Source organism: Phytophthora sojae, assembly GCF_000149755.1.
Source record: "Phytophthora sojae unplaced genomic scaffold PHYSOscaffold_2, whole genome shotgun sequence".
NCBI classification, from domain to species: domain Eukaryota; phylum Oomycota; class Peronosporomycetes; order Peronosporales; family Peronosporaceae; genus Phytophthora; species Phytophthora sojae.
Window position 1 is genome coordinate 2,078,253 of NW_009258116.1, and position 13,869 is coordinate 2,092,121.

The 13,869-nt window shown below is 51.2% G+C and overlaps 3 protein-coding genes across 3 annotated transcripts; all 3 read right to left on the reverse strand.

Annotated features, from left to right (window-relative positions):
* Nucleotides 1–278: 278 nt before the first annotated feature.
* PHYSODRAFT_295802 (hypothetical protein) lies at nucleotides 279–2,013 on the reverse strand (the record flags this gene model as incomplete). The annotated part of the gene is made up of 2 exons (XM_009520365.1): nucleotides 279–1,199; nucleotides 1,231–2,013. The coding sequence occupies 2 exons, from the start codon at nucleotides 2,011–2,013 to the stop codon at nucleotides 279–281; spliced, it is 1,704 nt and encodes a 567-aa protein (XP_009518660.1).
* A 7,079-nt stretch (nucleotides 2,014–9,092) lies between these two features.
* On the reverse strand, nucleotides 9,093–9,326 carry PHYSODRAFT_384978 (hypothetical protein; the record flags this gene model as incomplete). The annotated part of the gene is made up of 1 exon (XM_009520366.1): nucleotides 9,093–9,326. A coding segment is annotated over one exon (234 nt), but the record flags the coding sequence as incomplete, so codon positions are not given.
* A 764-nt stretch (nucleotides 9,327–10,090) lies between these two features.
* PHYSODRAFT_452372 (hypothetical protein) lies at nucleotides 10,091–10,303 on the reverse strand (the record flags this gene model as incomplete). Its single annotated transcript, XM_009520367.1, has 1 exon — nucleotides 10,091–10,303. A coding segment is annotated over one exon (213 nt), but the record flags the coding sequence as incomplete, so codon positions are not given.
* Nucleotides 10,304–13,869: the final 3,566 nt, after the last annotated feature.

A 13,869-nucleotide genomic window follows, 5' to 3' on the forward strand; every position in this document is an offset into this window, starting at 1 on the left:
ACTATTGCTTTGGATTCACGTGATACGCTACGTCCTAGTTATGCAGCCGCGTTGTGTAAAGCGAAGAAGTGAAAGGTATGTCCACCCGCTTGACACAAATCCCCTTTGCAGATGAAATGGACCACGAAGGAAAGGCTGAAGGATGGACCTTTTAGTGATGGCCACAGCTGCTTGGATAACCTCATCAAATGAGAAGCATGTTGTACGTTATTCGTCCGCAGCGTGTCGACGGTCCACATCTTTGACGAGATTCACTTACTTACGGTATCAGGACTTCACTAAACGAACCCAACCCGAGGCAACGCGATAAAACCTGCCTGCAGCTTCCACATTGGGGCCCACTTGGCCTCTCTCCAGACTGTTGCTCGATCCACAGTCGAAGTCTCCGATAGTTTTAGCGCTTGCAGTCGCTGCGTGACTGACGTGTTTTGGTGCGTGTAGCTTGAGCTGTACGCGGTTCCGTGCACGAACGCGAATAAATCCCCGGCCTCTCCAATGCTGCCGTCTTCCTCCAGCTTGATCGTTAGACCAACTCGGCGCAACTCTACCACAGCTTGGCTCGCATTCCTCGATACTTGACGGTCCGTTTGTCGTGCACCAATCGCCTTGACGTCGGCGAAGAGAAAGAAATCCACGCTAAGTATATGCGCATCGTCCGAGATTGTTGCCATGTAGTCACCGAGAGACCACCCACCGGCCGCCGAGACCATGGACGACATGCCGCTGGGCAGTGCGCGAAACACGCGCAGTTTACCGTCCAATACCAACGTCATCGGAGTTGCTGTTGCCCCGCTTGAAAGTGAGTACGCCGATTGCAACGACGCACTCGCCATGTCCTCTGCAATGCTGACGTCAATGCCGCCGAATTCATAAATAATTTGCGCGAAGTCGGCCAGACCCAGCGAGCCTGTTGCCGTATCCGTCGCCGACTCCACGCGAGCCATTTGCAGCGAGCCAGGCTCCAGCAACCACCGCTGGTTCCATTCCGGGTCGTTGTATCCTGGTCGTGCCGCGAAAGGTTTTTGCTGCTGAGCGTAGTTTTTTGCTTGCTGCTGCATGTTTATCGGCACGATCATCGCCTCGCGCGCCAGGGCGACAAACGTCTGGAACGCTGAGTTTATCGCCTCGGACAGGGAGCCCGCGACTTCCTGACTCAGAAGCAACGACGAGATCTCCACTCGCAGCGCAGCGAACTGCGACTGGCTACACAAGCGACAGCACGTCATCCACCAGCGCGGGCATCGATAACGCTTGATTTCCTCGGACCATATCCGCTGCCACCTCTCCCAACACGCCGTCCAGCGCGTCGTACAGATCCGACAGTAACAACACAAATCGCTCTTGAAGCTGCGGCTTACTGGTCGCGTTGCTCTGCATCGTGCACGCAGAAAGCAGCAGGCGCTGGATAGTACACGACGTGAGCGCGTGCAAGAATAGATGCGCGACCACGTGAATAACGGAGCTCTCTCGACTCAAAGGTACCGTAACGTTGTTAGTACCATCCGCTGCTGTGTTTGCTGGTGCTCTGCCCTTGAACATTTCCTTCAGAAACAAGCTCACCACATCCTCGAGTTCTTTACTGGAACTTGGCGTTGGATCTCTCAGTGCAGCTGCTGCGCGCAGCCAAAACGCCCGGATGCCTTTGTCCATGGCATCGGCATTGAGCCCGAGATCACGCAACGACAAGCTCCGAATGAACAGCCACAGTACAAGAAGGTGCTGGCCTTTGTCTCGAAACCCGCAGCTGCGTGCGCTTGCCCCCAGCTGCCACAAATATTGCTCTCCACCTTGATTAGCTCCACGCGCAGGTTGCAATTGTCGTATCGGATTGACAGCAGCCTCCCCAAGATGCCGATAAGACTGGAGGAAGGCTCCATTTAAAGCGCGTTGGTGCATTTCCTCCTGCTTGGGCAGAAGCTGGTACTGCGTCTGCTGTGTACTGTGCTCCCGCTTGTTCTCGTACAGGTCGGACTGCTGCCGCATCAGTTCGAGAGACCGCGAATCCATTTCCATGTCGTTCGAGGATGAAGAGACCACATGAGGAGCGTCGGTATCAACGTCGACGGCATCAAAGTTGCTTCCAGATGCTACTTCTATCGCCGGGAGGTCGCAGCCGGCGTCGCTGGCGTTGTTGCCAGACCGCCGATAGGAAATGAGGGAGAAGCCAGGTGACTCATGACGCGCGAGCACGATGGCGTCGACTTCTCCATACTGGGACCGAGTTCCTGTGGCTTGGCAAACGTAGACGACCAAGTGGTGGGTCATTTCACGCTGGGTCCTGGTCACGCTGCTATCGTAGCTGTAGAACCACTTGGGGAACCGGTGGTTATTCAGCACGTACAGCGTTGCGTTCTACACGCGATGACGTAACATGACAAAAGCACAAAACCAAGCACAATAATCTTAACGCTGAGTCCCCCTCTATCCTATACCTGCTGCAGTTGTAAAACACTCTGTTTTGCTTGGCTTCCCCCTCTCGGTCTGCCCTGATCCATATCGTCTGCTTGGTCTTACGGTTCCCCGAAGGGAGGAGGCTCTCAGGCAGCGACACGACCTCACCTGGACGCAGCTTCCTCTCATTCGTGTCGTCCTGCGTCGGCGCGTCAGCAAGATTCGACGGCCAGAGGGGGACGACCCGGGACGGCTCGAAGCGCGCGCAGACTATGAGTCCTCGTCGAATGGCAGGTCGTGAACGTGACCAGCACGTGGATGGAGGTGCCGCAGTAGCAGCGCTGGACGTGCTCCGGACAGCAGTGTGGGAAGCAGCGCAGGAGCTAAAGTCCGTCGGACACACATGATTCCTTCTTAGTCTTGGGTGGGCATTAGTAGAGAGAGAGCGACTAAAAGCTAGGCTACAGCAAACAACGTACTTTTACGCCGCGCTCTCTGTTGCTCCTTTGGTTTGGGAGGAGGTTCACACACAGATACAGCGGCCTTTTGCGTCAGAAATCGCGCCCCTCGTCCCTAGAACAAAGACGACTCAGAGCGGACGTACCTCGCATAGTAGCGTCGGAAGAGCGGGTGGTCGGTCTCGCTGCAGCTCATGCGCACGAAGCGACACGAGACCACGCGGACCATGGGCGGGTTGTTTTTGTTCTTGTGGGTCTGGCTGGAACCTGTCTTGTCTTGGAGGAGGGGGAACTGAACAGGTCTCTGCTAACAGTGAGCGACTAAGGGAGAAGAGATCTCGTGACTCGGCTCGAGGGACGCAGGCCGAATAAAACTGCCCGGTCATCCCACTCGCCTCGGGCTAAAAACCTGCTGAACTTGTTGGCGCCCGTAAAGTCTCTTGTAAGGAGGTTTCAGAGGCGCGGGCCAATTTTTGTTTCGAGATTTGGATGTGGCATATAACATAATATCTTGCGGTATATTTTAAGCGTGATGTCCGGTAATATACTGGACACAGCATGTGCAGCCGCTTTATAGGGACAAACGGTTTTGGACCAAAAGCCCGAATTCTTTCAGCTGGCTGCCAGCGCGTGGCCTTCCTGGCAGGTGTTGGACCTCTTTACCGGCAGGCTGGACACGCAATAATGCTCGTGGGTGCAGTAGAGCCAAGCTTCGACCGACCTGAACTCAGTTTGCCACAGTCTCGAAGCGGGTTCGCTTCTTTCCCAGGGTTTCGCATTAAGAGGCAATACTCAATACGGTATTAATACAGCACCCCATGCCTACTGTATTGCTACTGGGTGCACCACTATCTGGCTTATGTATTAGCTGCATTACTACAGTTGTAGTTTGTATTGTGCTGTGCAATGATTTTGGCAATATGAGGCGAGATTTGCTGTATTTATAGCGACCACCTGCTAGATTTACGATAAATCGAGGTGCATAAATGGGTGGAGGCCTAGAATTACGCTAAAAGCGCCACAATTGCACTTTTGAAAGTGCAATTGTGGCTGTGCAGCTGCAATTCTGTGGGTTTTTATCCACAAGCACCTACACACACGGCAATTATGCATAAGAGGGTGGATGTGCTGGGGATCATAGACGGTGGTGTACTGGGCCAATGCATGGCTGCTGACACGCCCTCCCAAGTCGATATATATATGAGGAGGTGGATATATGCATAATTTTAGCAGGTCGTGTATCTTCTTTCACACATATTTAGGAGCAGGCTTTGCCATATTTAGCGTCTAAAATGGTCGGCAAAATAACTGCAAAGCACAATATTATTACGATCGTAATACAGACGGGGCCATGTCTACGAGTACCGTTACGTAGAGTGGCCGCAAATGGAACTCTTCCAAAACTAACACAAACGCTGTCACAAATCGCAATTTGTGTGCCAAATATGTCCTCGTTTGCGTCGTGTTTGCTACAACCGATGATACCGACCAAAACCATCACATTTGAGTGCTAAATACATGGCTACACTCACTTATCGTCAGTAACAAACAATGCGTAAGGTGCACGTACAATCAACTTGGGTGGTAGTAAACACTCAACCTCTACCGCTGGCTCTGCTGTCCACGGCTTGGGCGCGCTGACGCAGAGCTTGAGAGCGCGGGCGTGAACGCTCAGCATGAGTGGTGATTGCTTCATTTGCGCTCGACGCAATTTGTGGAGACGTCAAATTCGTCTCCACAAATTACGACGGATTTGCTACGAGAAATACGCCATGTTTATGACCGTAGCAAATATCGAGTTTGTGTGGGTTTTGGTAGAGCTCCAATGACATTGAATCCCAACCCTTTAGCATGCAATGGGCTCCTGCTGTCGATCTGGGCTCCCGTGGCATGGATGACCGAGATATCGAACCACCGAAACGCGCTCCATCCTATACTTTCATTCATTATTATTTAAGTTCTCTACGAAATGCACACGACTCTACAGTAGACTACGCAACAGTATAACAGCAGACTACAAAGCAGCACCCATATACTTCCAACTCCGCCGAATTGATACCGAGATCAATCGTATCCGGTCAGTTTTCAATTCGTACTTACTAGCTGTGAATCGCACTTATGTGGATAATATAGTGTATCCTAGTAAATCTTTGGGAGCTCATTAGACTGCTGCTGTATCTACTACTGTAGTACTGTATTACTACACACCCTGTCTATTTCTGTGCAGCATGCTACTATAATAATGCACACCATTCATCCGTATTACCTGTAGTGGTACAGCTCAAAAGGTGGTTAATGCGAAGCCCTGTTCTTTCCTTGTTTTTTTCTCTCGCTTGTTCAGTGGATTTATAGCAGACAGAACTATTCAGCTGCCGAGTACCTCGCTTGGTCTTGATGTAACAGCAGGGGATTTAATCGATGCAGGAAGAAACTCTGGGAAGGAACATAAGGCTGCGCTGCTTCCGTGCACTGAGAGCGTCCCAGTCGAGTGGCCATAAAGCAGCGCAGTCGGCGGACTCTGGAGAGAGAGAGAAAGGTTGCATGACCAATGGATCTGACAGTGAATTGTATCTGTCGCTAGCTAACGTACGTTTTGTATTCCTTTCATCGTTTGCTTGCATCTTTGTTTGCTAATGGTCTAGCTCGGTCGGAACGATCGAGGCGGCCTGGGGGGCCGCCGCAAACTGCGAATACTTCAGAGCGCCGAACGCAGCGCTCTGGAACTACTCCACGACCGGGACTTGGTCGTGGGGAGACACGAGATCAGGGTCAACACCAAGTTGACCACACACGGGGTGTGTTTCCGCCACCGCCGCCGCCGATTCGTGATGCACATGGCTCAACTCAGGTTTCCGAGCACAACCGCAGAGAATGAGCGCAGCAGCACTCAGTAAAGCGATATCAACGCACCATATTCAGCACCGCTCTAACAGCACGTATTCTATCACGGTGCTCGGACTCGGTCATAATGCTAAGAATGGGAAAGCTCGGGCCAACCAGGCCGGACAATTCACTGATTGTGGAGGCACCCATCACAACTTGTGTGGAGTTGCTGCATGCCCCCGCGGCAAGATGGTCGCTTCAATCGGAAGTCTCATGCGCAAATGACGCAGTGAACTTTCTGCTTCTGGACGGCTACGCGTCTCCCCATCCAAGCGCTAGAGACGCCTACCTTGTCAGATGACGTGCGGTCGCCGAGCATGAACCTCTTCGCATTCATGGCGGGATGTCATTTTCACTCTGGTTGCGAAGTAACAGTGGCTCACCGAGTATCGCGACAGTAACGTTGGAGGAAGACGTCCACACGGATCCGACCCTGTTAGGTGAGGTGTGTCGGTTCTGCTTTGAGGCCCAAAATTGAGAGGGTTGATCCATGGTCCAGGCTCGACGCCCAAGTTCTCTACCAGATATAAAGTTGGCGCTTATCAAGATGCAGACCGAATTGGTACGAACCCCGCGCATACCTGGCAAGTTGATGCTCTTTGTTGATCAGCTTGATCTCACAACTACATACTAATAAATGTTATTTGAAGCAGGAAAGACAAGCGTAAGAAAGATTCGAACCAGCTCGAAGAGTGTAGCGAGAACCAGGCCGCTCTGTCACGATCGATTAAAAGTGACGACCACGCAGCGGGTGTATGATGACTTCTCTATTTCATGTGGCAGTGTCAAGACCTGGAACCCACAGGCGCGGTTTCGAGCTGGAGGGATTAAGGTAAGACTAAAGAACACTGAAGAATGGCAAGTGAAACACTGGGAAAGGCAGATGCTCAAATTTGGTTGTTGTGGTATAGCATTCTACTACAGTACTGGCTCAGCACAACAGTTATCTATCTGTAGCGAATTGGTTCCCGACGCACCTTGATGATGGAATGGAGCACTGCGAAGTACACAGAAGAGAAAGGATACCGACTTCTTGAGTCAGCCCTAAAGATCAGCAGCAGAGCCAAGAATACCAAGACGAAGATAGCAGCACAAGGGCGAACAGCTGACGGATAGGTAGGGCGAGTCAGTGGAGGAACAGCGGGATCTCAAGCTTTGCCTAGCTGCCCACCTCCGGCTCAGATCCTGTAATGCAGCGCCCGATTGCCTAACATTGTGGGGACAAGTCGTGTCTCCTCCTTGCTGATCATTAATTGCCAGATTGTTCCTCATGGACCATTGTGGACTGTCAAAAAGGACGCAACAATCAAAATTGACACATGTAATCCTTTCAGCGACAGGGCTTCGCATTAACCACCTTTTGAGCTGTACCACTACAGGTAATACGGATGAATGGTGTGCATTATTATAGTAGCATGCTGCACAGAAATAGACAGGGTGTGTAGTAATACAGTACTACAGTAGTAGATACAGCAGCAGTCTAATGAGCTCCCAAAGATTTACTAGGATACACTATATTATCCACATAAGTGCGATTCACAGCTAGTAAGTACGAATTGAAAACTGACCGGATACGATTGATCTCGGAATCAATTCGGCGGAGTTGGAAGTATATGGGTGCTGCTTTGTAGTCTGCTGTTATACTGTTGCGTAGTCTACTGTAGAGTCGTGTGCATTTCGTAGAGAACTTAAATAATAATGAATGAAAGTATAGGATGGAGCGCGTTTCGGTGGTTCGATATCTCGGTCATCCATGCCACGGGAGCCCAGATCGACAGCAGGAGCCCATTGCATGCTAAAGGGTTGGGATTCAATGCCATTGGAGCTCTACCAAAACCCACACAAACTCGATATTTGCTACGGTCATAAACATGGCGTATTTCTCGTAGCAAATCCGTCGTAATTTGTGGAGACGAATTTGACGTCTCCACAAATTGCGTCGAGCGCAAATGAAGCAATCACCACTCATGCTGAGCGTTCACGCCCGCGCTCTCAAGCTCTGCGTCAGCGCGCCCAAGCCGTGGACAGCAGAGCCAGCGGTAGAGGTTGAGTGTTTACTACCACCCAAGTTGATTGTACGTGCACCTTACGCATTGTTTGTTACTGACGATAAGTGAGTGTAGCCATGTATTTAGCACTCAAATGTGATGGTTTTGGTCGGTATCATCGGTTGTAGCAAACACGACGCAAACGAGGACATATTTGGCACACAAATTGCGATTTGTGACAGCGTTTGTGTTAGTTTTGGAAGAGTTCCATTTGCGGCCACTCTACGTAACGGTACTCGTAGACATGGCCCCGTCTGTATTACGATCGTAATAATATTGTGCTTTGCAGTTATTTTGCCGACCATTTTAGACGCTAAATATGGCAAAGCCTGCTCCTAAATATGTGTGAAAGAAGATACACGACCTGCTAAAATTATGCATATATCCACCTCCTCATATATATATCGACTTGGGAGGGCGTGTCAGCAGCCATGCATTGGCCCAGTACACCACCGTCTATGATCCCCAGCACATCCACCCTCTTATGCATAATTGCCGTGTGTGTAGGTGCTTGTGGATAAAAACCCACAGAATTGCAGCTGCACAGCCACAATTGCACTTTCAAAAGTGCAATTGTGGCGCTTTTAGCGTAATTCTAGGCCTCCACCCATTTATGCACCTCGATTTATCGTAAATCTAGCAGGTGGTCGCTATAAATACAGCAAATCTCGCCTCATATTGCCAAAATCATTGCACAGCACAATACAAACTACAACTGTAGTAATGCAGCTAATACATAAGCCAGATAGTGGTGCACCCAGTAGCAATACAGTAGGCATGGGGTGCTGTATTAATACCGTATTGAGTATTGCCTCTTAATGCGAAACCCTGTTCAGCGACGATCACGCTAATTATCGTGATTGAGATAATATCATATCGTTCCGATAAAGTAATATAATTTTTTTTGTATTGGTCACTTAGAACCTAATGACTTCTAATACAAAGTTCCTGCCTCCGCTTATTTACGCCGTCTGCATGCGAGCACCCTTCTATCCTCCGTACTGGTGTAGTGGGTCAGCTAAGGGCTTCATACAAAAGTCAAGTATATTCAATTGTCAGATGGAAAATAGCGACGCATTGCTGGTCAATCAAAAACATCTACGAGTTTGTATGGTGTTAGAACACCAATGTTACCTGGGCGGGACGGCTCCAACTGCTCTGGGCGCTGCTGGCGAGGGCGCTTCCTCGACTTCTTGGACAAGCACTTGTCTTCTCGGGCCATCGCTTCTCTCTCTTTTGATTCTTTTGGTCTCGACAGTTTTGCAGCTTCTCGGGCCAGCTTCGATGCCTGTTTTGCAGCTTCCTTTGCACGCTTTGCTTCGTCTTTGGCTTGCTGTTCTCCCAACATCTCCGTGTAGCTGAGCAGCTTCGCGCCCGACACCTTCTCGTTCACAAAGCCTCCCTTTGGCCGCTGCTGAGGCTGAGGCGCAAGTAGCATCTTGAGCGACAGGTGGACCACGTTCAACGTATCCAGGTCTAGCTTTCGACGCTTCAACGCTGCTTGGGTGCGCATATCAACGGCTTCGCCGTTGAAGTGCGGGATCATCATCGAGTGGTAGCGCAGCATCACCGTGTTAGCCGCTGGCTTGTTGCCCACCATCTTGTTCAGAATCATCTCCAGCGATAGTGGGAATATCCCAGTGTCTCGAAAGCCGCGCGTAATGTTTTTCGCGGAGAACGCCAACTCGAACGGGATCTTGCTAATCTCGCCGACGTCGTCGGGGGCCCCGGCGACAGTCGATAGGAACGTAGCCACGCACTCTGCATCTCAGTGACTCCCTCGACAACTTGTACTGCTTGACCGCCTTGCGAATCGACATGCCATCTTCAACAGCACATACAGCAGCCAAGTATAAATCTGGCTGGGAAATGTCGGAAACAGCTGGTTGGGCGGACGACATCTTGGAGCTTGGTTGATGAAGGGGTGACTTTGGAGGCCGATAAGTTTTGAACAGTGAGGTCGTTTCAGGCCTCCGAGCGCTCGGACGAAGCGGAAGAGCGTCCTCTATCTATCCATACCGGGGTAATTACCCGGAACGAGGTAGGTCATAAGAAGTCGTCAATAAGGTGGAGCACCCCAAATTGCAGGTTGACCTAATTTTGTATACTTTGTGTTTGGCCGACAATACGTCTTGGCCAGATATTTGTCTCTGACGGATAGGGTACAGTCCGTTATAGGGTGGACGATGCCGCTGAAGTATGTGTGAAGTCAGCATTTGCCGCTCCTGCCGTCCAATGTTGTAGGTCTCCTGGAAAGAAGTCCAAAGCAGCTGTCCAGACTCCATTCGGTTCCGCCCCCATATCAAAGGCGAGCTGCCTGCTGCAGGTTGTGCCCATTGCGAGATTGGCTAAAGCATCAGCCGTTTTGTTGAAGGCTCGTAGGTGATGAGACCATGATCGAACACCACATTTGTCGGCAATCACTCTGCATCTTTGATACAAGTTGCGCAAATGGGCAGCTTTTGGTGCCGTCTGGTGTAGCTGCTGTCGTAAAATAAGCTGACTGTCTCCCACGACGTGTAGTGGTCTCAATGTTGGAGTTCGCTGAGCATGAAGAAGTCCTTGCAGTAGCCCCCTGTAATCCGCTTGGTTATTTGTAGTAGTTGGTGCCGCGTACGACATGCTAGCCGGCCAGACAGCTTTGCCCGTGTTAGAATCGCTGTCGACCTTCAGGATCACTGCCGGGATTCCCACGAGATCCTCCGTAAAAAAATAACACAAACTGTGCCGACCCACCCTCTATGTGGAACAAAGTAGGTTTCCAATGCCCATTGAGTGCTCCAACGACAGCATGTATCGCCCGTATGTGAGCCCCCGATCGGCCAGCTGCGCGATATGCGTTTTCAACAGTGCAATACGAGTCCTGGAGCCGAGCCCTGAGAATGGCCTTGTATTTCGAGGTCACCAGCGAGGTAACAGCAGCATAGTGATCATTCCTCCATTTCCAAATTACTTTGAGGACTGTAACAACCCCAAGCCTCCAGCAGTCCGCTGCCGCTCCATGTAGTTGCAGATTAGTAGCCTCCTTGGACTCGGAAGATAACCAAAAGAATTCCTCCTTCGAACGATCAATAAACCCTCAGGGAGAGTAGCAAGGTGGAACTTGAAACAGCTTGCTTGGTTGCGTAAGGTTGCCTCTAATCCGAGCTGAGTCCATCTCACTATGAAAACCGCCCATAACGTCGCCGCAGAAGTGCACTGCCAAAAAATGTGTGTGAGGGTGGTATACGGATGCCCAACGCGGGCACCCCAAGTCTCCGCTGTGGTCGATCGTAACATTTAACACTGCGAGTTTTGAGACGATAAACGAGCCGCTCTCCCCATACACCCAAACCTGGCCAACGTCGAAGGTGCTTCCAAGAAATTGACTTTAGTGCTGCATGGATCACCGGGTCCTCATCTTTCCAGGCGCTCATCCGCTGTTCCAAAGCAGCCGTGACGTATTTGGTGCTGCGATCCATCGCTCGTAGCTTGATTGATTTCCGTGTGCAGCTCCATCGCCGCTTCCCCGCCCACAAACAGGCGAGGCGGTCTAATTGAGGGTGGAGATGAAACCCAGTGACCTCTGTTGCGGATCCTAGCGATTCTTGAAGTGCACCCAGGAGCTGCTGAGCTTTGTGACCCCCAGAGACTGGGAAGTAGCGTGCCTCAGGGCTACCGATAATGGTCAGTTTGGCCATAGTTGAATCCGGAAGCAGCACTTCAAGTGCATAAGGGTGATCGGTATGTTTTGTCAGTAGTCGCACCTCGTTACGATTCATCGATCCATAAGTCAGCTCAGGCATGTTGAGAAGAAGGAGTCCAATTAACTGCGCAACGTGCATTCTGTAAGCTTGCGAAGGACAGGAGACACCAAACGCAGTCTTTGCTATTTGAAATGCCATGTGCGTTTCCTCGACGTGATACCACCGAACAATATCTCCAACACGAGTTCCACGATCCGCTAGGCTGGCGTGACAAATCGAAGGTTCTGCCAGCGCTCCAGAATCGTCAAATAGCACAAGGCTCCGAATCTCCATCAACGGTAGCCATTCAGCGCAAAAAATGCCGTTCTGGTATCGAATCCATTGACGGAGCGGCCCAGTCGCTGGCTTTTTCAATTCTCGAACGTCAATTAGGCACAATCCGTCACGCCATTCGTCAGAGGAAGGGAGGAGTGCCCTGATCAAGCTGACCAACGGGGCGACCAACGCTGAAGGTGGTGGGGGGGGGGGGGGGCTGCTCGAGTCCAGTTATAGCCAACATTGTCTTGCCGGCATCCCAGAATGAAGTGGGGAAGGACCCAGTTAAAGGGGTCCTGGCTGAATTGCTGACTGAAATGTAAGTAGCGCCGGCGTCCATGCGACCCAGTTGCTGGAGGATCGCTCCAACAACAAACATCGACTCGTCACTGGAGAGCGCCCAGCGAGCCACTTCGGTCGCCGCGAGAGCAAGCAGTTCGAGCTTGACTTGTGGGATAGCGAGTCCACCGTGGCAACGAGGGAGGCTAGCAATGTCCGCAGCAATCCATGCTCACACTTTTTCTTCAAATAAACCGAACCACACAAAATTATGAATGCGTCGCTGTAATTCCTGCACTTGTCTCGTGGTCGGCCAAGCATGTCGTGCAATGAAGGTGATTTTCGGGATAACGACAGCGGCAGCGACAATAGCACGTAGATTCTCGGTCAGTAACTTGATAGAAGCAAGCCTCAATCGCGTCTTCAGTTGAGTCACCGTTGTGTGCCAAGTGAAGTCGGTCGATACCCTGCTACCGACGTGTGCACCGTGATATCTCGTGAAATCAGTGACCGCTTGGAACTTGAGATGGAGGCGGACCTGCAGAATGTAGTGCGATAACAACCGTCTTCGCTGCGTTCACACTAAGCCCACTGGCGGTGCTGAACTTTTGCGTAATAGCGAGTAACTGGGGATTCCTACCGGAGATTCCCGATAGGCCGTATCATCCGCGTACCCACCGACTCGAAACTCGATTTCCCACTCTGCCGCTCGGAGCAGGATGCCTTGAAGCCTTTTGGCAGACTCAATTGCTTTGTAGTACGGGTCCAACGCCAGAATGAATAGTAAAGGCGCTAGAGGACAGCCCTGACGTATTCCTGTCGTGCCTGGAACCCATCTCGATCTGCGGCCATTGACGCAAAAGCGCACTCGCGTGCCGGCGTGAACGCTCGCAATAGCGCGGACAAATTGGGCGGGGTATATGTGTGCTTCCAGTGCTCGAATTAGGTATCGTCGACCCAATGAAGCGTAAGCCTTGTGGAAATCGAGTAAGATTGCTAGAGCTTCTCGCTGCTCTTCATCCAAGTTCGCCATGTGCTGTGCGGCTTCGAACAGGTCAATTGTATCATGAATTTGTCGGCCAGGCACAAAACCCTTTTGGTGATGGTGAACGCAATCTGGCAGCGTCTTGCTCACCCGTGTAGCCAGGATCGGAGTGAAAATTTTGTAGTCCGAGTTCAATAAAGCCAGCGGTCGGTAGTTTAGTGGATTTGATTGATCCCCCTTCGTCTTTAGACAAAAAATGTCGGCCTCCAGAAATGATGGCGGGAAGACGCTAGCCGAATCCAAAGGTTAAGCAAAATAGTCAGGATGGGAGCAAGGACCGCCTTGAAGTCGCGGTACCAATCATTGCCGAGGGTATCAGGACCGCACGCTTTCCCAGCGTGACAGGCATCAATAGCAGCAGAAATCTCAGACTCGGTAATGTCTGCAGCCACCGCATTTAGCAAGCCATCAGGCACGCGATGATCTTCTGTCCACGTGAGGGCAGCATCGATATCCTCCGCAGATGCCTCTTCTTGGTTAAAAATCGGAGACTATGCGTCCGCAAACGTGTCCGCCTTATCATGAACGGCACGTTGAGGGAGCCCCTTACTTGGCACTAAAGTGGTTACAGCGTTATCAGTAAACTTCGTTGAGGTAGTCTGGAACAATGCACTCGTCGTCTTGCCTTCGTGCCACGCACTTTTTCGAAATAAATGCTTCATCTTCTTCTTGCCGCGTTCGATTCCTAACTCTGCGATTGCCCGTTTGATCTTGTCCACTCGCGATCCCCGCCCGGTGTCTTCCAGTGTTAGCACATCCATACG